The sequence below is a fragment of the Trachurus trachurus genome, assembly GCF_905171665.1.
Source record: "Trachurus trachurus genome assembly, chromosome: 11".
NCBI lineage: Eukaryota > Metazoa > Chordata > Actinopteri > Carangiformes > Carangidae > Trachurus > Trachurus trachurus.
Window position 1 is genome coordinate 13,415,235 of NC_139904.1, and position 26,067 is coordinate 13,441,301.

The following is a 26,067-nucleotide window of genomic DNA, read 5'->3' on the forward strand; positions in this document are numbered from 1 at the left end:
CTACAGTGAATACTGAAGCCATATAAATGCCACCTCCTTTGTCTGAGCTTCAGCTCTTGTTGCCTTTAGTGTTTAAACAGAGGAGTGTGAGGAGGAGGTGGTGATGGAAAGTTGCAAAGTTTAGTGGTCAGTAGATTTTGCTAAAGCACAGAGAGGAAAACAGTTTGCTAAGTTAAAAAAAGATAATCATAACAAAGATGAATATCTCCTAAGTATTACCATGTGTTGGGTGAACACTTGACAAAAAGAAAACAAAGTTGATGGTTTATACTGTATGCACCTCGAACGTGCAGTGTGTTTTTTCCTCCTGTGTCTAGAAATCCTTAAATACAACTCTGTGTGTTTGGGTTTTCCTCTGGGGTTTTGTTGCAGATGTGCTGCTCGGTATTAGCTGCAGCTAACGTAGAAGCGTAATATCATCTCTATTATTATTGTATTCTTTACGTCTGTGTATTTCTTGTCATGGGAGGTCCTGAATCAGACGTCGAGGCTCGAGATCCAGCTGCTGGAAAATTCTCTCTCCACCAACAAGCTGGAGAAACAGTTAATGGTCCAGACCAATGAGATCAGCAAACTGCATGACAAGAACAGGTAAACAGACAACACTTCGCGCAAACAACCCCCCCCACACACACACACACACACTCTCACACACACATACTCGTGCTGGCTCCCATCCATACTGCAGCACACTGAAAAAAGATATTCTGATGACGATGTATCATCATTATTTCTTGTGCAAAAACTACCGCCGCTCTCCGTGGGATTGCATAAATGAAGTAAAAAAAAAAGCTCGCTACCAGCTCTCATTGACTACTGCATAGTTTGTCCATTTTCCAAAACAATTTTCACTTGTATAAACAACATGATAGAGGCTTGTATTTTCTACGATGCTCAGTAAATCAGTCACAAATCCATGAGGCTATGCTTTGCATGTTGGACCACTGAGCAGTTGTTGCAAAATCAAGGAGTTAAAAATGTGGCTTTTGGATTCATTTCCATGTCTCCAAAGCTTGTTCTTTGCAGTGATTGGTCCGGTGGGATTGTTGTAGATGATCTAGTGTTTGAAAGTGATTGGCCCACATTTCTCGTTGCAGCATCCATAGAGACTCTTTGCAGTCACTTTGACAAAAAAAGAAAGCAGAGTCTCTTGTGATTTGGACTTTTCAGTTTTTCTTTTAGGTTGATGGCGTATAGATTTCTGAGAGCAATTTCCCTAAGCTCAAGCAATTATGACATTATTCCATCTTGTGCATGTCCTCTTTTCTTTTTCCTTTACCAAATCTATAATCGAGGGAAAGATATGATTAGTTAATGAATTTGATGTCAGCCCGTATCATCTTTCGGGCATTAGATCGTATAATGGGCGAGCGCAGATGCTGTAAGGGCTTATTCATTTAGCCCACATGAGTCTGTTAAGTGCATGATGAAGGGTATGTTTATACTCGGTACCACATAGCAACCAAACCTACAGACATCAGTGTTTGTGTTTCTGTCGTGTGGAAAGTTCCTGAATCCTGACTGTCTTTACTCGCGTGTCAATCAGAAAGAAGCAGTAGGAACTAAATCTCAAAGGTGGAGGAATTTTATTAATTCAGCTTCAGTTGTTTGTTACATAATTGGAAAATAATTTATATTCACAAGAATTACAAAACAATAGTTCATCTATATAAATCCTGTGAAAACAAATCTCATCCTGGCAGATTTGGATGCCCCGAAGGAAGATAATAATTAACAACTTCTCCATGTCTTCTGTGATTAACTTTTCTTGACCTTTTTTTCCTATCACCCCCCCCACCGCACCCCACCCCAGCCTCCTGGAACAGAAGATGTTAGAGATGGAGGTGCGACACCATGATGAGCTGGAGACGCTGAAGCAGGAGAAGGGAAGCCTTCAGACCCTGGTGGGGAGGCAGAGCGGGGTTATCAGAGAGCTGGAAGCCCAGCTGAGCCGAACCACAGGAAACAGCACGGCGCTGCAGAGACAGCAGCAGGAGATGATGGACACCGTCCACAACCTGCTCAACCTCTGCTCCAAAGACGGAGGTAAGCTAACGGGAATCTAGATCTTATATGTCGAGAGGTTTGGAACTTTTTCTTTCGATTTTTTTTTTTTTTTTTACTTTATTTTTTTATGAAGTCATTTATTTTACAGTATAAAAAGAAGGGGAAAAAAGGCACAGATGGAAAAAGTAAAATATGCTGGGGGAAGATGAATCATAATGACAACATGTGTACATTTTAAGAGATAGAGCTAGGTCCAGGGTTTAGAGACATTTAAGTCCTTTTTGTTCTGTTTGCCCTTTCCTTCATATCAACACAGGGCAAAAGCCTTCTCATTTAGGTTAGGAGAGAGTAAATAGAGTAGGACATAAGGGACAGTGTACTCAAACAAAAACAAAACAAAACACAATTAGTCATATTAGTAATTATTAACTGTGTCCTGTTGGTTTGGAACTTTTTCAAACATCCCGAGTGCAACCACGGTCCTATTGGTCTTATTTAATAGCAATTTTGGCAGCCGTTGGGTGAAAAAGGATGGAGATGTAGAACGTCATAACATATTAGAAATGTAAGTAAATGTTTAACCAAATGGAGAATTCCGATAGCTCTGTTAAGCCACTGAGACTGGATCCAGCAGCTCGAAGCTGGACCAATCAGTGAAATACCAAGAGCGGTTGAGATGATGACAACAACAAGACAAGCAAAGCTGTGTTTTGAAGTTGAGCAAAGAGCCAAGAAACCATGGACAACAATCAGCATGATTCACTCACTGGAAGACTCCTGAAACTTCTCACCTCAAAGTTATCCCGTATTTTATTACAGTGTTGTAGTCGAGGTGTGATTTGATATTTGCAAAATAGCAACAACATTTTAAGCCACACTAGCAGCGCGGCTCTGGGGACGGTTTATTGATTTCTCAGTCTGTCAGTCGTTCAAAAAACTATTGGATGAACTATCATTACATTGTTTTACATTACATTCATAATCTTTGACTTACTTGCACCACCAGGAGGTTGACATTTTGGGGGTTTTGTTTTGTTTTGTTTTGTCAATTGGCATGAAATTGGCCCTCTAGAGAGTGAAACATAATAATTTGTTTTAAAAACAAACTTGATGATTTATGATTAAGTGCGAATTGGCTTATTTTCGTGGGCTAACATGCAAATTGAGATGGTTAACATGACTTCAACTTGTCAGCATGGTACATGTGCACTCCCAAGTACAGCCGCTGCCGTAATCCTGATGATTTTTCCTTGAAGCAGATGTTCGTCATGCCGATGGCTCGGTCCATCCGGGAGAATGAAGGTTTATGTTTATGTTTCACTGGAGGAGAGCACTTGTCAGTCATGTCTCAGTCACTCATAGACTGATCCCAAAGTCGTTCAGCCCCACTAGCGATAACTCACATCCAAGAGAAATGCCTTGTTGACCCTTGCCAGACCACAATGTGCAAAGGAAAGTTTGCGGATTGGCTGCGCGAAGCTTGAACCATGAGGCAGCACTCAACTTGTTTTGGAATACTTACTTCCCCTGGTCAGATGTTACAGCTACAACGTCTTTGATTTTACGATCATCATGAAATTATGATGACACCACTTCTCCAAACCTTACCCCACGCTGAGCGAAGGCAGAGATGCACCGGCTATTAAATTCTGCATCACTGCGAGCAGCACGTAGAAAGAAACATAGTTCTTATCGTAACATGCCGTGCCCCTGTTAAAAGAGGCTTGGTGCCTCATAAAGCAGCGTGGTGCTCTTTTCTTGCAGCAATCGCTTTTCACGCTTTAATTTTATAAAGTCTGTGCATACGGCTTCACTCAAAAGTCAAGCAGGGCTCTGGTTATAAAGTAATAGGCTTATTCTTATTCCTCTGAGTCTCCATCTTCTGTTAACAAGAGACCAGGGGTTTCCCTTTTGGCTCAGCATTTTGACCCGGCAGCAATGCAACCTTTCTTGTACGGTCAAACGCACTGAACTCATTTACCCCCATCTCACGAAAAAATGCAAAACGCACTTGATCCTTAAATGCCAGTGGTCACAGGAGATTTGACATGAATTTCTGTGTTCTCGGGGGTTGGAACCTCATTTCCATTTGTGGATTTGGTGCAGAGACGCCTCGAGACCCCACAGTGCTCCTTGAGGTTTCCCATCAGACAGGAAACAACAAGGCCACGGAGGGATGTAGGAGTCACGCACATGATTAACACATACTTTGCATTCATCAGCCTTCTGCCTTTAGTAATCTAATAGTAATTAGTAATGTTCCATGCAATAAATGTCACGGATGGCCTTTACGCGCTCTCCATCTGTTTAGTCTGGAGTTGTGTTAATTACCAGACATCTTTAGAGACATCTCGGCCTGACTGCTCTTTATGCATCATCTCGACAGTCATCGTGCTGAGATTCAAGTCGGGGCCCTGATTCAACATGTTTGGGTCGCCTTTTTTTTTTTAACCGCCACGGATAATGTGTCAAGTTTGATTTAATTCCCTGTAAATTAGCCTTTAATTTGGCACCATGTCTGCCAGTTTTAGTGTCGCAAAGGTCAGCAGAGCAGGGTAGCTCAGCTCATACCCCCTTTCGGTAATTAGGAGCTGCCTTAACGAGAAGCGATAGAAATGGAACGTGACCGCTGCTGCTCTGTGGTTGGTCTTTTCCTCTTCCATGGTTGTGTTGAAGGTTGAGGCGGGTGCGCAGGTCAGAGGTCTCGCCTCTCCTCACCCCAGCACGAATAAGTCAAACTGTAATGGCTCCTGGGGGACGCCTTGTCCGAAGGAAGTGAAGGAGTAGGTAGATCTCAGTGATCATCTGACGCGCTGCCCCTGTTGTTTCGACAGCATTTGAGACACTGAAGCAGAAAAGCTCTCCTTCTTTTCCTCTCTGTTCAGGGGGGGGGGGGGGGGGGTTGTTTGTTTGGGAAACGGATTAGTGTTTTCATTTGAGGAAAGGGTTAGCGTTTCATGCCATGGAGTGGCGTCTGCATGTGTTAGGCTTTGTTTTGAAAGCTGATCCAGGGCATTTCCTTTTAAAGCATTGACTCAAATCATCTTTGACTTTGCTTTGGGCAAGATGACAGATACTTAGAAAAGGGAGTTCTAACACTAAATCTCTAAAAACGTATTATTATTATTTTCCGTGTCTCCATGTATGGCTTTTCCTACAATTGGGGTCTCCAGTGTGTTTTCAGCCACTGCGGCGTGAACCGAGGGTCGGGAAGATATTTTTTGATGTGGCCAGATGCAGAAGTGGAGCTCTTGTTTAGCTTGTAATCATTACCTAAACCTCATTAGAGTGCAATGAGCCACGTACTGTTATTAACGGTAATTGACCTCAGCTCTGGAACGCTATGTAAAACATTTTCTGGCTGCTAAATATGATTTTTGTTTTACAGTGTTGTATTATCCCACTAAATGAATGACATTCATCATTTTTACAGCTGCTCACAGAGTGGGATTAAGAGTTAAGGTTGGAGTATGTACAGTACAATGTAGCAGGCCGCACTCTATTAAACAAAAATTTACAATCCAGATTAGATATTTAAGTGCCTCACATGATTATTTTCATGCATCACCGACCAGGAGAATGAACCGACACCTATTGTTGCAAAATATGCGCAATTATTTGCTAGTCACCTCCTAAAAGTGTGGATACTTATCACCTTTATTTTCACAGAGGGACTCGAACCATCCAATTATTTGCGTTTGCACACATGGTCTGCAGAAACTGTTAAATGGAGCAGTATGTTGTAGAGGCTTTTAATAAGGCAGTAGATACCAATTGTGGTCATCAGAGATGGTCAGTTATTTCACCTGGTGTTATAAGTCTGAATCAATCCATGGACACTGCAGGGCTGCAGTGTGTCGGACAACTAGAGTGAAAATCTCCCTCAAGAGTTTATACTGTATTACTGTACGTCAAACCAGTGGAGGCCACAGTGAGGAACTGCTATCAGGAAGTGACAAGCTAGTTGGTTAGCATGCTAACTTTAATAAAAAAATAAAAAAAAAAGGCGAAAGTAAACACAGTGGTTTCCACTGCTGGAGACAGCTATTGGTTTGAAATTACAGTGTTTCTTCTAGACTGGTAATTGAACAGCAGGTCTTTAATGCTGTTGGCGATGTAGCAAAAGGAAAACCTTTGCCACAATTCAGGAAGTCTAATGTCCTTTTTATTTCATGGAAGGTGGGAGGTTGGGATGTGTGGGTTGAATGTATACAAAGCACAGGACCTTGACCCCAGAGTCCAGGTTTAACCAGATAAAAATTACTAAAATATTTCATTTGTAACTATAGGGGAGGATTGTCGTGAGTGCATGTTGACTTTTTCAGTGTTTATCTTAAGGCTTTAGCTAAGTCCAAAAAGAGCTGCTTAAACTTAAAGCAGATATCAGCTTCACGGCCGTTTCGGCTAATGCTGCGTTCAAGGCAGGCTTTTGAAACCGTAAGTTACAGCTTCAAGTCACAACTACGACTTGGTAGCGTTCCAGGTAACCCGTAGCTCGTGTTTTTACCATCCTGTTGTCTGTGAAAGTTCCCTATAACGGCCACTCGTAACTTCCGACCCGTGAACTCGTACCAGATCGAACTGGTATGACTTCACAGGAAGGAAAAACACAAAGTACGAGTTTCTTTGAACGCACCATGAGTTAGCAGCCCCCGCCCTTGTCAGGCATCAATTGGTCCTCGTGCTACGTCACCACATTCACGCGCATCCCTTGGCTGCACACACAGCCCTTCATGCCGTTCTCTCTCCTCATTGGATAACACTTGTATCCCACAAGGAAAATTTTCTCCTCGGGTTACAGCAGAGCAGAGTGACGGAGAGACTCGTGTTTAGGCTGAAATACTTCATGTAAGTGATTGCTGACGGAAAATAGGACTATTTAGGACTTATATTAACAAAAACATTCCACTGATATCTGCTTTAACCATAAAAACATACATCACACATGAGTTGCAAGGAGCTCAACAACTAAAATACATGAACAGGCTTTTTTTACAGTTAACATTTATACTTCCTTTTTAAAAAATCTATTCATACAATTTGGTAATGTAGGCAGTGTCTTTTCTTTACATAGCTGCATATGGGAAAAAGTAGTATATACAATAATGAAAGATTTATCTTCCACTAACTCATGAAGCTCACCCTGAAGTTTTCACACAACCAAAATCCTCTTCATAAGCTCAGCAAGGGCCCCACATCATTGCTGTTATGTAAGATATATTGTGGGAATGAACTGGCATAATTTTACAGTACTTTGCATCCTTCATATAAGAATACACCAGAGAAATTAATTGGTTCGTGTATGAATCATTTCAACTCTCTGCGGTATTTAAAGACTGATTATAGTCACATGGGAGCTGTGATGTCCATGGCAGTCCATTTAGCTCCATTATTCACTCTCCGTAGCTCCACTATTTTGGCTCATTTGGCAAGGGTACTGATTTATGCAAACACCCAAGCCCTGCTGGTCTTTTCACATGAACCCCCTACTGAATACGAGTCCCCACTGAACCACAAAATATTTTTCTGTAAATAAATATTGGGACATAAATAATATTTGTAGAGCTGGGCAGCAAGCTGTTCAAGGGGAGCCGCTCCTACACTGGAGCAGCGTCCTGTCCCTCAGAAGACGGTCCTCTTCCACCAGTCTCAAAGAAGATTGTGAAATAATTGTACACACTGTTGCGGATCGAATACCAGAAAGCTCCCCCCCTGGCAGTGATCTCTCTGGCCTTTCAAACGTCCCCCGCTGTATGTCAGCTTGGGGTAAATTACCACCTGACAGGGCCACCCTTTGTAGCATTAGAGTCTGGTGCGCGAGGGCCCACTCCGTCAACCCGTCGCAGCAGGAGATTCTTGTCGCTGACACTCAATACTTTGTCAAAACGCTCCAATAGTACACCCAAATAAGCGCCCTGCTTCCACGGGGGAAGTTCTCCGCTTAGGAGGAGGGATCAGAGCAAAAGGCTAAAGTTTGCTGACACATTTCACTGACATCTTCTTCGACTTAACAACTCCAACAATACAAACAATGGTGTGAAAACTGAGATGAACCCCTCACATGACAGGAGAAAGGGAGGAAGAAAGAGAGGAGAGAGAAAAAAGGGAAAATCGGAAGGAATTTCCATCAATACAACAAGGGCTTGGAAGGTAAATATAAACCACTTGTTATAACAGGAACTTGAAATTTATAGCTTGTAGTATTTTGTCCTTAGCCCCTTGCTTGGTTTCAAAATAGTGCCGCCATAATTATCTGCAGATGGAAATGGATGCAGCTGGTCCGTCAAGACTGAGGCCTTCTCTCGGAGTGAGAAATCACCCAGTCGATGAACTGCCTGTCTCTTGTTAATACACTGGTCGCCCTCAGATTTTATCAGGCGGTTACAAGATACTCACAGTGAGACTTCACCGACCAGCTTCTGCCTCGGACTCCTTTTATGTTTTCTCCTCTGAGATGTGCAGATGTGAAACATGATAAATTGACCTGTTGCGGGGTTTCTTGCGATTTGTAATTTCATAAAACATTATAGAACTTTTCCATACTTGTCTGACATGAGAGGCTGCAGGAGAGGTCACATGTTTTAAGGTATCTTATCCTTGGCACAGTGTTTATTTGAACCGTTCTTTTATGTTTTCACTTTATATTGTGGCACCAACACCTGAGCAATTTTTATAACATCTTTAAAAAATGGAGACTGCAGCAATCTTCCCTGACATTATCTCTTTCTACAAAAACTCAAATAATTTGAATAGTTACAACTATGATCATTTCATGAACATTTGGCATTTCTAATTCTAATGATGAAATGATTGGTACCACTCTGGTGAGCATTTATCACTATGTTCGGGTCAAGATTCAGGAGATGATGAGCTTAGCCTTTGCTTAGCATACTGTATGAGACTGGAGGCAGGGGGAAACAACTAGTCTAGTCCAATAAAAATTTAGAAAAAACAACTCCCCATTTGAGACTCAAGTAAAACCACAGCCTTTTGGTGTTCGATGTGAACTGGTAAAACAACAAGATGTGTGATTTGGTGATATAAGGTAAACAGATATGTTAAACCTTGTATACAGTATAGCCAGGCCAGGTGTTTCCTCCTGCTTCCATTCTATATGCTAAACTCAGCAAACACCTCCTGCATCTTGCTCCATATGTAATACACATACTCACAGGAGAAGCATCAATCATTGTAAGTTAAGCTAAGCTAATAACAACCTGAGTGAAGCTCCAAACCTGACATGAGAGCATTTTCTCAATTCACTTGTGGCAAAAAAGTGAGTGAATGTGCTTATTTCCTATTTCTCATTCTCTTACTTAAAACTAACATCTGTTGTACGGCGAAGACCTTAAACCATTTCAGTCTGCTGGAGAAAAGAGCATGTGTTTCCAATGACTTGGAAACACATTATGCTTATTTTGATATCAACCATAAGTACGTCTCCTATGTTAAATTGGAGATCCACTATTCCATAGAGAAAAGTAGTCTGACACTGTGCTCGTTTCTTTCTTGTCTATCCACAGTTGTTCCTAACAGCACAAAAGCTGCAGAAGAAGAGAAAAAGTTCCGCGACTGTGCCGACCTCTACCAGGCTGGCTTCCATAGGAATGCCATCTACACCATCCAGATCAATGCCCAGGAGACCAAAAAGGTGAGAAACTGTGAAATCAGGATGTGAAAATATCAATCTCATTTTATTTGAGCTAAGGTCAAACTCAGCTTTATTGGTGTGAGCTAAAAACCCTGAGCCTCCACAGGACATCAGCCCCTGATGAGTGTGAGTGACGGGTGCTAGCTGGTGTAGGAATATTGAAAGCTGAAAATACACTTGGCAGTGGAAACAGAGATGTGAAACAGGACACTGAGCTGATCAGGATGGTGACAATGGTTCAAGTGCGTGTGGATATGTGTCTGTTCGTACCCTCTACACTATGTTCTTGATTGTTTGGAGTGATGATTTAAGATGTTAAGGAGGTTGGCAAAAGGTTTGTGTGTGTTGTGTGTGTGTGTGTGTTATGTCTCTCTAACTCAAGCATGGTGCTGCTGATTTTGTTTAAACTATAATTTGGATTTCCTTATTCAATTCAAATTGTTTTTTTCCAAAGCAGATGAAGCAGTTTGTGGGCATACACTGAAACGTGTAACGAACGACTGAAACGATAGTGATTATTGTGTGGACAGCTTCTTCTTAGAGCTCTTTGTACACATACATCCTGTCGCTGTCCTTCAGTATTAGAAAGATCGTCTGTGCTGTCTGTTCAGAAAGTATCAGTTTGCGAAGTAGATACTGTATGAGTAACATGGTAACATTCATACTGACTCCCACTACATGTTTTTACGCATTATTATGGTAAATGCTGAGTGTGTTCGGTGCATTCCCTTTGTGCGCTCTTTTTTTGTGGTACATGTATGCAATGAATGATGAGCTAGTCTCAGGGAAAATGATTCTGTCAGAGGTACTTCCTTAATTATACCCAGGCTGTGTTCATGTGTGTTCAGCTGTGTGGGCTGGCTGAGGTGAGAGACCTTCTCCGCTCCACCCTGGGGTCTCCTCCTCAAAACAAAGAGCAACGCTGCAGACGGAGCACCGGCCCTGCCTTATCAGCTTACACACACTGAGGTCCAAGGTTAAGGGCCACATTATACCCAGGTGTCTGCTGGTATGTGTCCGGCTCGGACCTCCACTTTGATCCCCCAGAAACAAGGCCCTCTGATGAGGAACATCTCTGGGGACTTGGTGAGGGATAAGGAGACGCTGATTATGTTTGAGGAGAACACAGATACATCGCATTCCCAAAGATGATTCATCATGAAAGCTGGGAAAAGGAGTGTCTGGAACCGAATCACTGTCCAGATGACCTCTCATTGTTTTCCAATGCCACCGAGAGTTGCTCTGAATATTGAATTCAATACTTTTGTTCTTAAATTACATCTATTATATTATATTACTGTACCAAAACCTGTATGCCCTTCATAAATGTATGTTTTTCCCACCCTCCCTCTTTTTCTTTTCCATCATGTAGGTGTATTGCAACATGGAGACAGCCGGTGGCGGATGGACGGTCATCCAGCGCAGAGAAGACGGCAGCGTGGACTTCCAGAAAACATGGAAAGAGTACAAGACGGTGAGACATGACATGATGACACGATGAATACTCGAGACACAGACACTCTCCCAGCGTCCAGACACTTTTCCTCATCCATTAGCAATACATTACGAAATCGCGCAGTGAGTAAAACATCCTGTTTCAAAAATACGCTTCTGCAAGTGGGTTATGACAAACAGCGTGCAATCTTTGGCCTTTGAGCATGTTGAAAACAGGAACGCTGGATCCGCTGATCCAAGACCCTTTGGAACGCTTCGGCCAGATGTCATTCCTCCAGCCGCAAATTACTCCCCTGCCGTTTTTTGCATTAGCAATATTGTCCACGGTGAGACAATATTTGCTCCGAAGCATCTGTGACATGCTGTTATTCTTTTCTCCTTTCCAACAGGAAATTATTACCTAAATCTGAAAACAACACATTTGTTTAGTCTCTTTCTCCTGGTGCCCGGTGTTTTCATCTGCTTGTCATCAAGGAAAAAGTCTATGCATATTTGCATTAAGGGTGTTAACATTTCCAAGCTTTGCTGTGTTTGGACGGTAAATTGGGTTTATTATCGTAGCGGTTGCATTGCTGGTGTTTGCGGTGTCACAGTCACCTGTGTATACCTTCCTCCAGCATTCACAGTTTATTGTTTAATGGACTTCAGTGTTCATTCAATCCCCTGTAATATGCTTTCTGTTTAATTATTTTCCCCCTCTGCTCTTGATGGATGTCATGTTTGTGGGATATTACAACTTCCACAGTGAAACTAATTAAAGACAGAACTAACATAATTAATTACAGCCTCATTTCAATGAGGAATCTCCATATCGCCCGTTTTAAAGGAATAATTGTGCAGGTTTTGGGATGAAAAATCAATTTAACCAACCTATCATGAATAGATAATGAAATTAATGAAAGCAAATAGAAGAATAGAGAAGAAAATTCAAGAGGCACAGGTGCACCGACACTCACAGACCCTGCAGTGCTGATCTAACATCACAGTGTTTCTGTTGGTCTCTTTGAAAAGACCTGAGGAGTTCGAAGCCGTTTTATTGTGTTATTAAATTCCTCATTCTTGGTCTCTGGAGCCTTGTGCTCACAGATCTAACACACGTGGAGGATCCGTAAATCTGTCAGTCAAAACTTAGATGCTGTCTCTTTGTGGGTCCACAGAGAGAGTTTTGGCAACAGGGATGTGGTGCACATTTAAAAACAAGATCTAAAGGCCAGCTCATGTTTGTAATTACATTAATAGGAAACCACACAGCCTTTCATCTTATTGAAATTGTCCCCTAACATTGCTCTTGAAGTAAGCAAAGTATGTTGTTCATCTAATTTAGTTAATTAGTTAATTTACATTAACCAGTTGGCTGAGTTCATCAACACTTTCACATCAATTGAAAACTAGTTTCTGGCAACAAGTGAAGAAGCGGAAATAGTTAATTCAGAGAAATGGAAAGGCAGCTGAAATACTTTAAAATGTAAATAATGAAAACCAGTTCAAATATTTAATAATGCAAGGAATTAATATTTTTCCTCGAAGAAATCTTTGCCAAAAATGTAATCAACAGTTGAAAGGGCAGCAAAGCCCAGTTTCTGCTACTCGACCAACTGAAACATTGTGTATTTGATTGTAATGGACCAGTATCCATTGTTATATAGTTGATAACATCCATCTTATAAACAGCTCATGAGAACATGATGTGTGGTGAAGTAGGAATACGTCAGACAGTAAAAGATGGGAACCACTGTATTGGAGAATCGGGTTCTCATGGTAATTCCAGTTTATCTCTGTATTTGTGCAACAGTTTCCGAGATTTACTGTGATCTGTGTTTACGACGACTCTGAAAAACCAAGGGCCCGGTCCAACAATGTGACTAAACGTTTCCTCGTCTTCTCCGAACAGAGTGATGTAGATCAGGTTTGCGTGTCGAGAATCGCGAAAGCACCGGAACTATATAAAGGAAAACTGTCAACATAGCTCGACTCCAAACCTTCGCTCCAGCCAGAGCTCTGGAGATAAACCGCGGTCACAGTAGGAGGCATTGGACTGAGCTGAAAGCCAGTCAGAAGGGAACATCTCATCAGTGAGTGAGATCAATTGTAGAGAAAGGGGGTGGGAGGGGTTGGGGGGTAGAGAAAGCTGTAATGGGCCCCAGTAACTTTCTCTTCCACCCACTCAGCAGGACATGCCTAAGGCCCGAGGAATGCCCCATATTTACTTTCCCTCCCCATTCCACATCACCACACACGCTCAGCACAAACACAGACTTCTCTCTGACTCTGCCTCCACCCTCCCTCCTTCTCAGTCTTTAATGGAGCGGTCCAGACCATCCTGTCAGAGCTGTAATGTCATCCTGCTTCGTGATATTCCCCCATCTGCAATCTGCCGCTCTTGCTGCTGTCAGAAGCATTTTGCCTGTGACCGGCAGCCACTCTGATCAAATACAACTTTTTGCAGTTGTTTGAAGTAGTGTCCCTGCATGCAGTATATATTTTGAGAAAGTAGAATCTAAGTAATAATGACTTTAGCATGTGTGACTTCAGAGGCAGAGGTGGAAAAAGGTGTGTGTCTCTTTCAGCTGGTCCCAATTTACATCCATGTGGACGATAAAGCCAAAAGCGTGCTTATAAAAACCAGCATAAAATATGTTAATATACAATGTGAGTAATGTTTTTGGCTTTAGCGCTGCGGTCTGGACAAATAGGAGGCGGGGGGGATGCTATGACAGGACAGAAACATTTCTCCTGGTGGATAAACAGCCACATTTTTATTTATTATCCTGAACCATTTGTTCTCATCTTATTTCAGATTGACACAAAAATAAATTAGTAAATAAATTAGAAAATTCCTTCACATCGATTCCGCAATCCTCTAGCGTCGAGATTTTATCACTCTTGGAACCAAGAGGAGATGGCAATGAATAATCATCTGGTTTATGATTTACAAAAAAAAGGATTTTCGGCGGTTCTTCCATGCTGATTATTGTGTTTCTTCTCTGTCCCTGCAGGGCTTTGGGAGCGTGTCTGCAGAGCACTGGCTGGGGAACGAGTATGTATACCAGTTGACCAGCCAGAGGCAGTACGCTCTCCGCGTCGAGCTGACAGACTGGGACGGACACCAGGCCTTCTCACTGTACGACCGCTTCCAGATCGGCAGTGAGAAACAAAACTACAGGTAATGATACTCACATATTTTTTCTTTTTGCTTCTTATTTCTGATCTTTTTTCAGTGTTCTGTTTTTAGGCCAAGGAGGATACGGCCAGTAAAAAGAGAAAAAAAAAATTCTTTCTCCATTACAGCTTTTCATTGTAGCTGGTAAACTTAGATCAAAAACATCCTGGGGACTGGATCTGTTGTTCCAGAATCAAATTGCTGCGTATTTGAACCACATGTTAAAGTGATCTTGATTTCAGTATAAAATAATGAATAAAATACTGACTCTGCAAATAAGTGAAAAAATTACTTTTGGCCATATTAGCCAAAGACGGCTTTAAATCTGTATGTATCTTGGCTCAGCGTGAATAACTCAACAGCCCGTGGACAGATTTACTACCTACATTCAGGATCTCCAGAGGATGCATCCCAATGACTTTGGTAATCTCTTGTTCATTCAACACCACCGCGTACAGTAACTGAGATTAATCAGAAATTAACTGAATGAATTCTCCATTGTATGTGATACAACCATTCACACACCGCTGAGTAATCATAACTCGTGGTCATCTTTGATCTAGAGCCTAAAAATATCTAGAAGCTCTAGGAAACTAAGAAGAATAACCCCCAACTGTATTGTTTGTCTAGTGCTGATTAGCTAGCCTGTTAAACTAGCACATTAAACATTCTGTCTCTCAAACATCACCAAGCAAACACATCACTGTGATCATGTGATTATAATGATTGCATAGTGAAGGCAGCACATTAGCAGAGCAGCAGAAGGAAATACTTGAGTATTGTAATAGTATGACCTCTTGTGACCTCGATCACTTCAGATCAGAAGCTTGTCAAAGTGTGTCGTCACTAATGGAAGGAAGGAGGGATGAAGGGAGGACAAAAGAAAAAAAAATACTACAATGGAAGAACAAAATGTCCAAAAGATTATAAACATGGCAGGAACTGTGAGCTCTCCAGACACTTAAATCATGTCGATTCAGTTATGTAAGTGTGGTGAGACTTTTCTCATTGCGAATTCTTTCCAACCCAAATGTATCTCCTGTCATCGTCTACTCGTTGCAAACTTTCCCTTTGATTGACGCTTTGTCCTTGCATGTTGTGGGGGCGAAGGTTTCTGTTTTCTTTTGAGGGGGTTAATGATAACAGGCCTCAAACTATGGCAGATGCTTGGCCCTCTCAGATGTGGAAAACTACTGCAAATTCCACCGATTTCCAAGCATTTGCTGGCTTAGGAGCAGAAGGTCTGACATCTCCAATTCTGCTGTTTTCACTAGACCGTCGGCTCTCTCTGATAAGAGGTCCCTTTCCGTTGCGAAATGTCTCGTGCTTGGCTCCGAGTGACGAGATAAGGAGCAGGATTTTGTAGCTTAGAAGCCTTTACCTCAATCCTTCCATTTCTTGCACCCAAGCTCCAGAGAATACAGCAGAATACAGGTTTGAAGAGTTTCCCTGGAGCTGGGAGGCCGTTAAGCCTGTTGCCATTTCTAATTTTAAGAATTGTCTTGCGATGACAGGGGTTTCATTTTACAAGGTTTTCCGTCTTGAGGGGTATGAACCTGGAGTGGGCTTTGTGGTTTATCCCTAAGGACTTAAGAAATGGATTTCAATCAAGTGGAAGATCTTTTTTGTTTTTTTGTTTTGACGTTGGAAGTCTTCGATCAAACTCCATCTGTTGTTACCCTTAGTCTTAATTTCTGGCTGTGGTCTGACTTATTATTCTTGAGTATAACCAACCTTTTTGAAACTTCCACACACACAGTCATACTTGCTTTTTTGTCATCAATGCCATGTGCCTCGCACATACTTGCAACATCCCACACTTAACCTTTTGTTCTTTTGAATTGGGGAAGAAATAATTGTTTTCCTTCCGCTGAAAGAACCAAAGGGCATCCCTGGCCATCCTAGCCTGTTTTGGATGCAGGCTCTCTCTGTTTAGCAGTCAATTCGACATGCTGAACTCTATAAATAGATTTGTTCTTGAAAAATAGTTGCGGTATGATAATCACGCATTGCTCCTCTGAATCCCGGGCCAAAACAAACCAGATGGCCTGGCCTCAAACACACCGACGCAGCCACATTCTCTGTTCTTTCTGCTTTGGCACCTCCTGCCATTTAAATGTCAAACAATCTGTGACAAGTTGTGCAGATTGCATTTATTGCCCTGAAACACAAGAGGTAGTTGTAAGCGATATGGCTCGATTTTGAGTTAGTTTTGGATTGTTTTCTGTCATCCATGGTGGTTTACTGGAATATAGTCTGCGTCAGCAAAAGTCAGACAAACATTTACAAAGACCTCATATGGTATAGTCAATCTGCTTCTTGCTGTGTGCGCGTGCGTGCATGCGTGTGTTTCTGTTTCACACATACACATCGTAAGACGAAAGAAAGCACATAAACAAAGCCACGGACAGACAAGCGGACCACTTAGACACCAGGGAGAACAACTGAATAGTCCAGCACTGAGCATGACTCACCGTTTATCATCGACAATACCGAGTGAAGCCAGGAAATGTTTGCCTTGCCGCCAGCTTCATGGTTTCATCTGCCTACACTGTAAAAAACGGAAATGACTCCACTTGTAGAGAGGGAGGGTGTGCAATTATTTCTCTATGACATATAGGGTCCTAATCCTTTAAGATTATGTACATGGAATAAACGTCATATTTATTACCAGCAAGCTTAAACTCTTGAGCTGCCATCAATTTTAATAGGTGACATCTAATTCTTTTCGGCTTTGTCCACCATAAAAACGCTGTTCTATCAATACATAATTTAAAATCAGGTGATTAGAATAGTTTGAGAAATATTTTCAAAATAAAGTGGCATATCTGTTCCTGGATAGGTTCCATTTGGTTGATATTTTCATTAAAATTGTAAGAATGAAAACCCATTGAGACTATTTATACTCTCAAATTGCTTTTTTAGTGTCTGGCAATGATGCAGTGGTAGTTAAGGATAGGAATATTCCAGGGGTTATTATAGGTATGTTTGTACTCAGTGTCCCAGGAAACCCATTTAAGCATCAAATTTAACAGCACTGGAAGAATCATTATTTTTCTCAGTCAACACCATTAGACTGTGTTGAGCGCTGTTTTCATGGAGGCCATCCTGCCCTGGGAGAGTTAAGCTCCATGAATCATAACTGATGGCTGGAGGTGACAAAAGATAACAGCTTGTTAATACAGTACTGCCGAGTCCAGCGCTGTTAAATCCGGGGGCTTGGGGCTCCAAGGTTTTACTGAAGATGGGATCTGTCACTGTAAAAAAAATATTCAATGTGAAGTAATTTGTTGATTAATTCATAGCTTATCAATAAAAAAATATTCAAAAACAATTGCACTCAACTTTTCATACTTGATAAAAGGTTATATAGTTGTTGATGCTTCTTAAATCTGAAGGGCTACTAGTCGTCTTTTGGGGGGTAAAGTTGGGTTGACCTAGTTCTCACTGAACCACGACCTCAAATTACGTGAAATTAGCGTTTTGTCATTGTGACCGAGGGCGTCGTAATTGCAGAGGTTACTGTCCCCTATCATCATAGATAATTTGGCTGCTGTGGTACGGCAGAATTGCAGAAATGAAAACAATGAAATCAAATGTAATTTAATGACCTGCAAATATTGTTCTAACAATGGCCATCAGATCAACACTTTTAGGTAATCACCCTCATTTTCAAAGGGAAGAACAAAGCAAAGTGCTGAGTCAGAGATAAAATTACGGCACAGAAAGGGTTGCAATTGCATGTTACACAAAACTAAATTATGTAACAAGAAAACAGTTCCATAAACTGAACTCCAAGAACAGTTGAATTGAGGGCAGATGGACTTGGTTGGAGAAACTTGAAGATCACGAACCTCCGATCCCAGGGGCGTCTTCAGTTCTGCCTCTTGGATCAGAGGTGAAAACCGTTTTAAAGTTATTTAAGCATTTAGATGTTTAGATTTTATACACTGTGCAACTTTTGGTACCAAGGGCCCGGCCATGTCAGTATAGTGAACTTATTCTCTCCAGAAATAAGAATATTAAGTTTCATGCAACCACCTCCGCGGAGTGGAACATGGGTCACTGAGTGTCTGGGCGTGTTTAATGCATCCTAGAACACTAATGCACATGTGAAGATGCATTAAAGTACCCTGGGCACCTGAGAGAACCATCATTTCCAAAGTCATCCACAATGTAAACATTCACTCAGCTGAATATATGCACAGACACAAGTTGAGGTTTTCAGAGGAAAGCATTTCGTACGTACGTTCAAAGCCTCCCGGCTGCAAAAAAAAAAAAACGGTGTTTATTTTTGAACGAGCCATTACATATTTATTCAATATCCCTCCTTGTTCGCACAGCCAAGTTCTTAAATACAGTGATTTCTCCATACTGTGTGGTAATGGGCCGAGTTCCCCACGGGATCAGACAGATCTAGTTTAGATGTTTTTCATGTGGGGATTTAGGAAAGAAATTGGCAGAGGTTTGGGTTCCAAAACACGGTGACTTCTCTCCTTTCCAAGACTCACACTGAGATAATCTCAGATATCTCAAGTTATGTCGACTTGAACTGCATCCATGCAAGCTTCAGGTTCCACAGTTTACAATTAAAAACAAATAATAATAATCAAAATAATAATACATTTCTGATTGCGCACGAAAACATTCCCAACACGAGGTCCACCAAGCTGTCAGCCATAATGCGCTGTATTCATCAGTGGATGGATGGAGGTCTGCTCTGTTGTCACGGAGACAGATCTGTTGACTAAAAATGGCAAGGGTGCGATCATATCAACTACTGAACTCGCAGATGACAGATCAGTCTCTGTGACAACAAAACAAACCGCTGTAAGCAAGCCTTCAGTTCAAATGAAATGTTTCTTGTCAGTTTGGTTGAAGATGAATATTCATGACACACAACAGATTTCCTATAGTTTTCTAAGAAGAGTAGCGCTAACTTAACCAGAGAAATTCTGAAGAGTTACTTATCTAATCTTCATTTCACCTCCTAACAATTTCATCCTTATTTATCATACTTTATCATATCAACTATCACAACACATCTTAACAATTCAACAGTTGTGACACTTTTTTCCCCTTCTCATATTCCACTTTCCCCATTGGTTTCCCTGACATTGTTTATGGTCTTGTCTGCTTGAGTCGCTACAATTGAGTAGAATCACGTGGCCAGTGCTCAGTAGAAAACCTGTTCTGGTTAAACAGTCCATCAATATGCGATAATTCTCAGTAATTTACAGGTCAGAGTGAAACGGCGTCTGGGTCCGGCTGAGGGTTGTGGTCCACCTATTAGTGACCTCTGGTGTATCCTCAGTGGAACTATATGTATATGACACCCAGTGGCAAGAGGGCAACCGAGCAGGCCGCAGTCAGCCAGACACCACTGTGGCCTCGCAGTAGGAAGCGAACCACTGGTCAGGGTGATTAACCTCTGCAATGGGCCAATCAGACTGCAGTTCGGGGGACTAATGACTGCCAGGTGTGTAAAGCATGCACTGGACTCTCAGCTGACTGGGTAGTTGCCTTCATGTAGGGAGATGAAAGAAAACAAGCAGGCTAAGCTCGGAGTGTCAGTGAAAAGATGAAAAGTGACATTTTAGAGGAAATTGCTGCAGCCACTTTCATTTTAGAGTTTTAAGAAGGTTTTGTGCACATTACTGTGATCATTCACAGAAGAGTCACTTAAATTTGATAAAAGAGAGACCACTAACAGGCCGGCATGTTAGCAGATCTATGGCCCCACGCCAGTCTGAACCTGCTGAGCTGTAATCCAACACATCTGTCCTCTGTGTGGGCAGGAGGGGACACATTTTTGAAGAGGACCAACTTTAAGGAAGTCCTCTGGCTGCAGCCGAAAATCTCCTGATAGAATCTAAATGGCAGGCAAGATAAGGGGTGTTTGAATCCTCTAAATCCCAAAGAAAGGTGCTTCAGTGCTTCCTTACTTATCTCTGCAAGCATAGGGAGCACACGGATGGGAGATAATGCTATCCCACAATCCCCTGCAACAGCAACATGGCTAAGTGCAGTGGGATTTTTGGATTTTCTCAGAAATGCAGTCGTCTTTTCCTTTTTTTCCTCATGAATTCTCCTTCACATCCGTCCTTGACCCCATGACATTTTCCATCAACAGCATCAACAAGAGGGAAAGTAACTAGGGAAAGACGTTTGTTGACTCTTGGACCACAGCTTCTATGAAGGCTTCTCTCTCCACATGAAGGCAACTTCAGGGCAGGTGCATTTTTACAAACACAAAGGCTAATTTGTAATTGCTAGCCTTATCATTGTTCTTTCGCAGTAATGCTAAGCCAGTGTTTTATGTGTAACACGTGTAACATGTGTAACATATCAAAAAGCTAACCAGTGGAATGAAGATTTTTAACTCAAAAGGGTTCATTGCTCTGGTAAGATCAGCATATACAGTATAACTGTGAAAAGATGTTTTTTACGATTCTGTGATATAATGTCATTGTAACCTAGTTTTACTTGGAAATGGTTTCAGATAAACACGTCCAAGTCATCTGATTCCTCACCTGACCCCGCAACAAGTCATTTCCCACGTACACAGTTTGCAGCTGTAATGCTCCAGAGCATAGACTCATTACGACTGAAACTGAATCTGTATCAAAGCTTTAAGGCGTCAGTTCACCCAAACGACAAAAAAGAAATATTTTTCTATTCACCCCCAGTGGTCTTTAGTCATGCAAATAGTTTTGGTTTTATTTGCGCTGGTTTTTCATTGCATCTCCACAGGAGACATTTGCAGCCACCACAACACAACAAAGAGTGGAACATCATTCGTGGAGCCTGACACATTTAATAATCACTCTTCTCTAGGAGCAACATCCCAGTTACTCAAGATTAGCGTCAGACTCATGAACAGTTTTCATTGGAAACAGTTTTATCCACATGAGTGTTCTGTCTATTCATTTGTTTGTCCTGGATATCTCTATTATTAGTGTTGAACTATTGACTACTGATTGAAATTTGCCTCACTTCTCGTGTAGTTGTATATTCCAGTAAAAGAGTGGCAGCTGGGGAGCTAAGCTAGTTTACTCAGCTGGCTAACATTGGAACTGTTACTAGTCATTATTGCTACATTATGCAACAGGTTCAATAGCTAGTCCTGTTAATGTAATTGTTGACTGGGGTGCTATTGTGATTTCACTACCTCTGAAATCCAAGTAAAACCTGCAGGTATTTGCAAGATAAAATACCATAAAAGGAAAAACATCTGTGTTGTCAGTGAGTTCACTCTTTGTAAGATGACATGCATTGTTACTACTTTGAATTTGTAAATACATTTAAAGATCACAAACATGCCAGATGGATGTCAGAGGAATGAGATGACACTCCCCAGAGGGGTCATTGAGTAAAACCTAATTATTTCCCTCAGCTCAATATTTTGGTTCCTAATGAGCCTTGACCAATCGCACCACTAAATGACTTTAACAGGAACAATCAGATTAGCATGCACTGCCTGTGAAGTTCCTCATCCGTCTGACCAGATGTCTGTCCCCTGATACATTTCATTAGCATGAATTACAAGACGCCTCCACTCTGTCAGGCTCTGTGTCTCTCTCTCTCTCTCTCTCTCTCTCTCTCTCTCTCTCTCATTCTTAGAAACGGTTCTCAGGAAGAGCATCTCTTCCTCTTGAGTTCATTACTTGGCCCATCTTCGGATTACCCCACTTATCATTTGAGAGCATAATGGACCCTGACAGGAAAAAGTGCAGATGTCAGTCGGGTCCGGGATTATAGGTCTGGTAAATAGGCAGCGCAGGCCGTAAACACAGCCGCAGACTATTTAAAGCAGCCTGTCACAAGTGTCATGCTGAAAATCTCACTTGATGATGTGCCTTGGCGGCCTGTCAGTGCGACTGTGAACGTAAGAGCTTTGGAAAACAGAGTAAATGTGCTGCAAGGTCTGGTCTTTATCAGAGCAGTGGCAGACCTCATCTTTGACATCGCATGTTCTCGTCCTCTGAATCAGGAGTTAGCTGATGGAAGTCATGTTGCCCGTAAGTGATGCAGCGTCTTGGCATTAGGGGTTTACTTTGAACTGCAAGATATTACAAAAAACAACAGTTGTGTAGGAGACACCGGATAAAAACGTCAGCATGTGTCACAGATGACATACTGTACACTGTTTACACACACACACAAAAGTGCTTATAATATACTCACAGGCCCTTATCCAAACCTGCCATGTCCACTAGTCATTTGGTGCCACTGATTAGACACATGACTCACCCTCACATTGTCGGATTACACACACTGGTTTAGTGGGTTTAGTGAATTCCCCACAGAAAACTCTGCAGTCACACTTTTTACTCAGCCATTTACACAGCTGTCCAAATACAGGAGTCTTTGGCGTGAAACAACTCTCTTTCCTGGGCAGTCTGCTGTCTCCCTGTTTGAGACGTTCAACCTGACGCCTCGCAGCCACAGGCTTCACAAAGTGTGGAGGCTGGAGGTGCACGACGTCTCCTTGACGCATCAAATGTTGTTTTTGTATTTGTTACTTTCTCATCGGAAAAAACCCAAACCGGGTGCAAGGTTCACCTACACGCCCATGGTCCCCTGTTGTTGAGGAATGGACTCAGGATATTAGTTTGTCTGCAAGTGAACTGTACGTAATAATAAGAGACCTCATTGGCAGCCTGCTGCGGTCCGGCTCTCTGGATGTGCAATCTCCTCTGCTGGGAGAAAATGAAACTGAGGGAACGTGAAAGAAGCAAAGAAAAAAGAAGGACGGGGGAAAACAAATAAGGGGACGGTGTGTTAGAGCTGTCAGAGGGATGTGACAGCAGTGAGTTCACAGCGCGACACACCCTGGAGAAAACTGCATCCCAGTTCATATTAACTTTCAATTTGAGATTTGAGCACTGAATGTGTGAAGGAATTCGGTTCGGGATTGACTCGTCGTCATCAGCCCTGGGTGGACGACGTGTCGTGTCTTTTAATAATCTATGGAATGAAACCGGCATTAACTTCAGATGGATAATTATATATCAAATGATGGATCTGAGCAGCTGCTGACGTGATTATAGCATCAGTCCATTCACTTTTCTCTGACTGCATCCGCTGTGCCACATGTTTCATATCTGATATACATTTTAAGGATAACACTTTGTGACTTTCTATCATCAGTAACTACATACAGAGAATGATGAGTTTTATTTCTTTCAGTTCCCAATGCCTGAACAGACAATAGCAATAGCACCACCTACAGAAACTCAAACTTTATGAACAAAAAGTAAAGAAAGGACAGCATTCTTTCTCTTTAACTTCATTTTTCTGCAAGAATTATGTACTGAATTTCATAGAAAGCCATGCGCACAATACAAAACTGTTTCCCTTCCCTTTTTTCCCTTATTTATGCACTGATGCAAAAACAACAGAGCCATTGGATTCACACGTTCAGTCACCTGATGAACAATCACATTGAACCCTGCAACTCAATGATTCCCTCCTCACAATGTAATGTAATAATAAGTTTAGTTTTTTTTTATAATAAGACAGAGTGACTGTGTAAAATGAATAAATTACATTAAAAGAGTAATAAATTCAGTTTGATAATGATGGCTTGTTTCGCAGTGAAATTGTAGGAGAGGAAAGTTGGTGGATTATTTTACTGATAATCAGATTAAGTTAAGTTTAGGGAGGTATGACAAGCAGAGTCCAGTGTCTTTGGAAAAGTCCAAGTTCGATGGGCTTCACTTTATTCCAGATGACACAATGAAGGAAATTAATATGTTGTAAACAAGCACACAATGAATACTCATTTAGCAGCAGATACAGAATGCATTTAAAATGATTTATGACGAATTGCAACATGAGTTTGAGACATTATCTCATTTCTGTAGTATCAGCTCTCAAGTAACTTTAAGTGTCTGTAGATCAATATAATTTGATTTAGTTGAACTCCCACACACTCCCTTGTAAAGTTTTTTTTCATGTACATCATTATCACTATTAGCTGATGCTTTGGCTGAGCCGCCCTGACTAGAACACACATATTGTATGTGCTCATGCTATGTAGATTTAAAAAAAAAAAAAAAAAAAAAAAACATTTAGATAGGGTCTGACATAAAATATGTCTGTTCTGGGAGCAGAAAAATGCGGTATTGTATATGTTTTCATGGAGGAAATGTAACGTCATGAAAAGAGGAAGAGCATTAGGGTCTGTTTACTTAAACACATGAAGAGAAGACAAGGAGACATACTGCTTACTTGGGGACCAAAGACCCACTGAGAGCTTGTGCTACCTGCACAGCTGTGGACGGATGATCTGTCCAACAGGCTGCCTATTGTGTGGAGTGTGTTATGAGTGAGTATTTAATGATTTAGTCTGTTGTCGTGGTATAAATTAACACTCTGCGGCCGTGCAGATGGAAATGTGATTCCCAGACATTCTTTATGCTACATGCTCTCTCTCTCTCTCTTTCTCCTACCATCTGTAACTCCCTCTCTTTCCTTCTTTACCTTCTATTCAGTCGGACCAGTTAAAGTTGTTCCAGGTGTTCTATACGTACTCAATCGCAACAAAAACATAAATATCCCTCAGGAGACATTTCTTGCAGCATGTTATGTCTTCTTGCTGTCTTTATTGCTTACACTGCTCACACCACCAGTACCCCCCACCCCCTCCCTTTTTTTCCCCTCCCCTGCCCTGATGTGTTTCCATGTCCTGACTCCTTCCTCTTCCTCCTCCTGATGTCTTTCAGACTGTTCCTGAAAAGCCACAGTGGGACCGCGGGCAGACAGAGCAGTCTAGTAATCCACGGAGCAGACTTCAGCACCAAGGACATGGACAATGACAACTGCCTGTGCAAGTGCGCCCTCATGCTAACAGGAGGTAAGTGCAGGATTAACAGTGTGTTGCAGTACAGTCAGGACGTACATCATATCACCATTACCTCCTGGTTTAAGAATAAGTTCCACAACTTGAGTCTTACTCTTGCTGTTTGGCTATAAAAACAGCAATAATGAATCAGCAGTCAGCTTTTCATCCATAATGTTTAAGGTTCCTCAAACCTAAAGAGTGCCCTCGTGAACAACTGTGCTTCCTTCCCTGCTGGAGGTGCATGATTGGCTGTCCTGTTGCATCGTGTCAGAGACTATATTTGGCCTTTGTCACCTCTCCCCTGTAGTACAGTTGGCCACTTTCTGAATCTGTGTCAAAGTGTCACGTAGGCTAACTTTAGTTTTTCCATGTCGAAAGTTCAGCTAACCTGGGTTAGGTTTGTCAAAACCTGGGTTAGGTTTATTGAAACCGGGTTTAGATTTGTTAAAAAAAAAGGGATTCGGTTTTTTAAACCTGTACTACGTCTTTTTGTTTCTCGCCTCATCTGACTTCTGTCGAACAACGTTATCACAATCCCAAATCACTATGATTTACTTTATGTGTACAATGTTATTATGACCAACTGGAAAATGGCTAAAGCTACAAAAAGCTTGACAAATGATTTGTCTTTACATCACTATGGAGACAATACAGTTTCTTTTGCAAGAAAACAGAGCTGTGGCGTAGCCATTCCAGCTGCTTTTCCCAAAGCAGTTGTCTCTGATTGACTTTATGACCAAACCCTACAAAGTTCACGGCCCAATCATTAGTTCAGGTCGTTATGATCAGAACCTGCTCTTGCAATGGGCTTAAGTGGCCACTTATCCATCTCTCTTCACCTATTAGGCCATACTCTGCATCCCCATCCCCAGTTGCACTGTGGTTGGAAACGAACATAATATAAAAATCCCTGGGCGCGGCACCAAGTGTCAGAGAGATTTAAAA

General features: G+C 41.7%; 1 protein-coding gene across 1 annotated transcript in view; it reads left to right on the forward strand.

The window, feature by feature from the left end:
• The window catches only part of angpt1 (angiopoietin 1), a 51,669-nt gene that overhangs the window by 22,311 nt on the left and 3,291 nt on the right, over positions 1 to 26,067 (forward strand). Inside the window, exons 3-8 of the mRNA XM_083981647.1 lie at positions 470 to 591; positions 1,814 to 2,046; positions 9,531 to 9,658; positions 11,031 to 11,132; positions 14,110 to 14,276; positions 25,004 to 25,134. Of these exons, the coding sequence (XP_083837773.1) occupies positions 470 to 591; positions 1,814 to 2,046; positions 9,531 to 9,658; positions 11,031 to 11,132; positions 14,110 to 14,276; positions 25,004 to 25,134 (883 nt within the window). The remainder of the gene's footprint in view (positions 1 to 469; positions 592 to 1,813; positions 2,047 to 9,530; positions 9,659 to 11,030; positions 11,133 to 14,109; positions 14,277 to 25,003; positions 25,135 to 26,067) is intronic.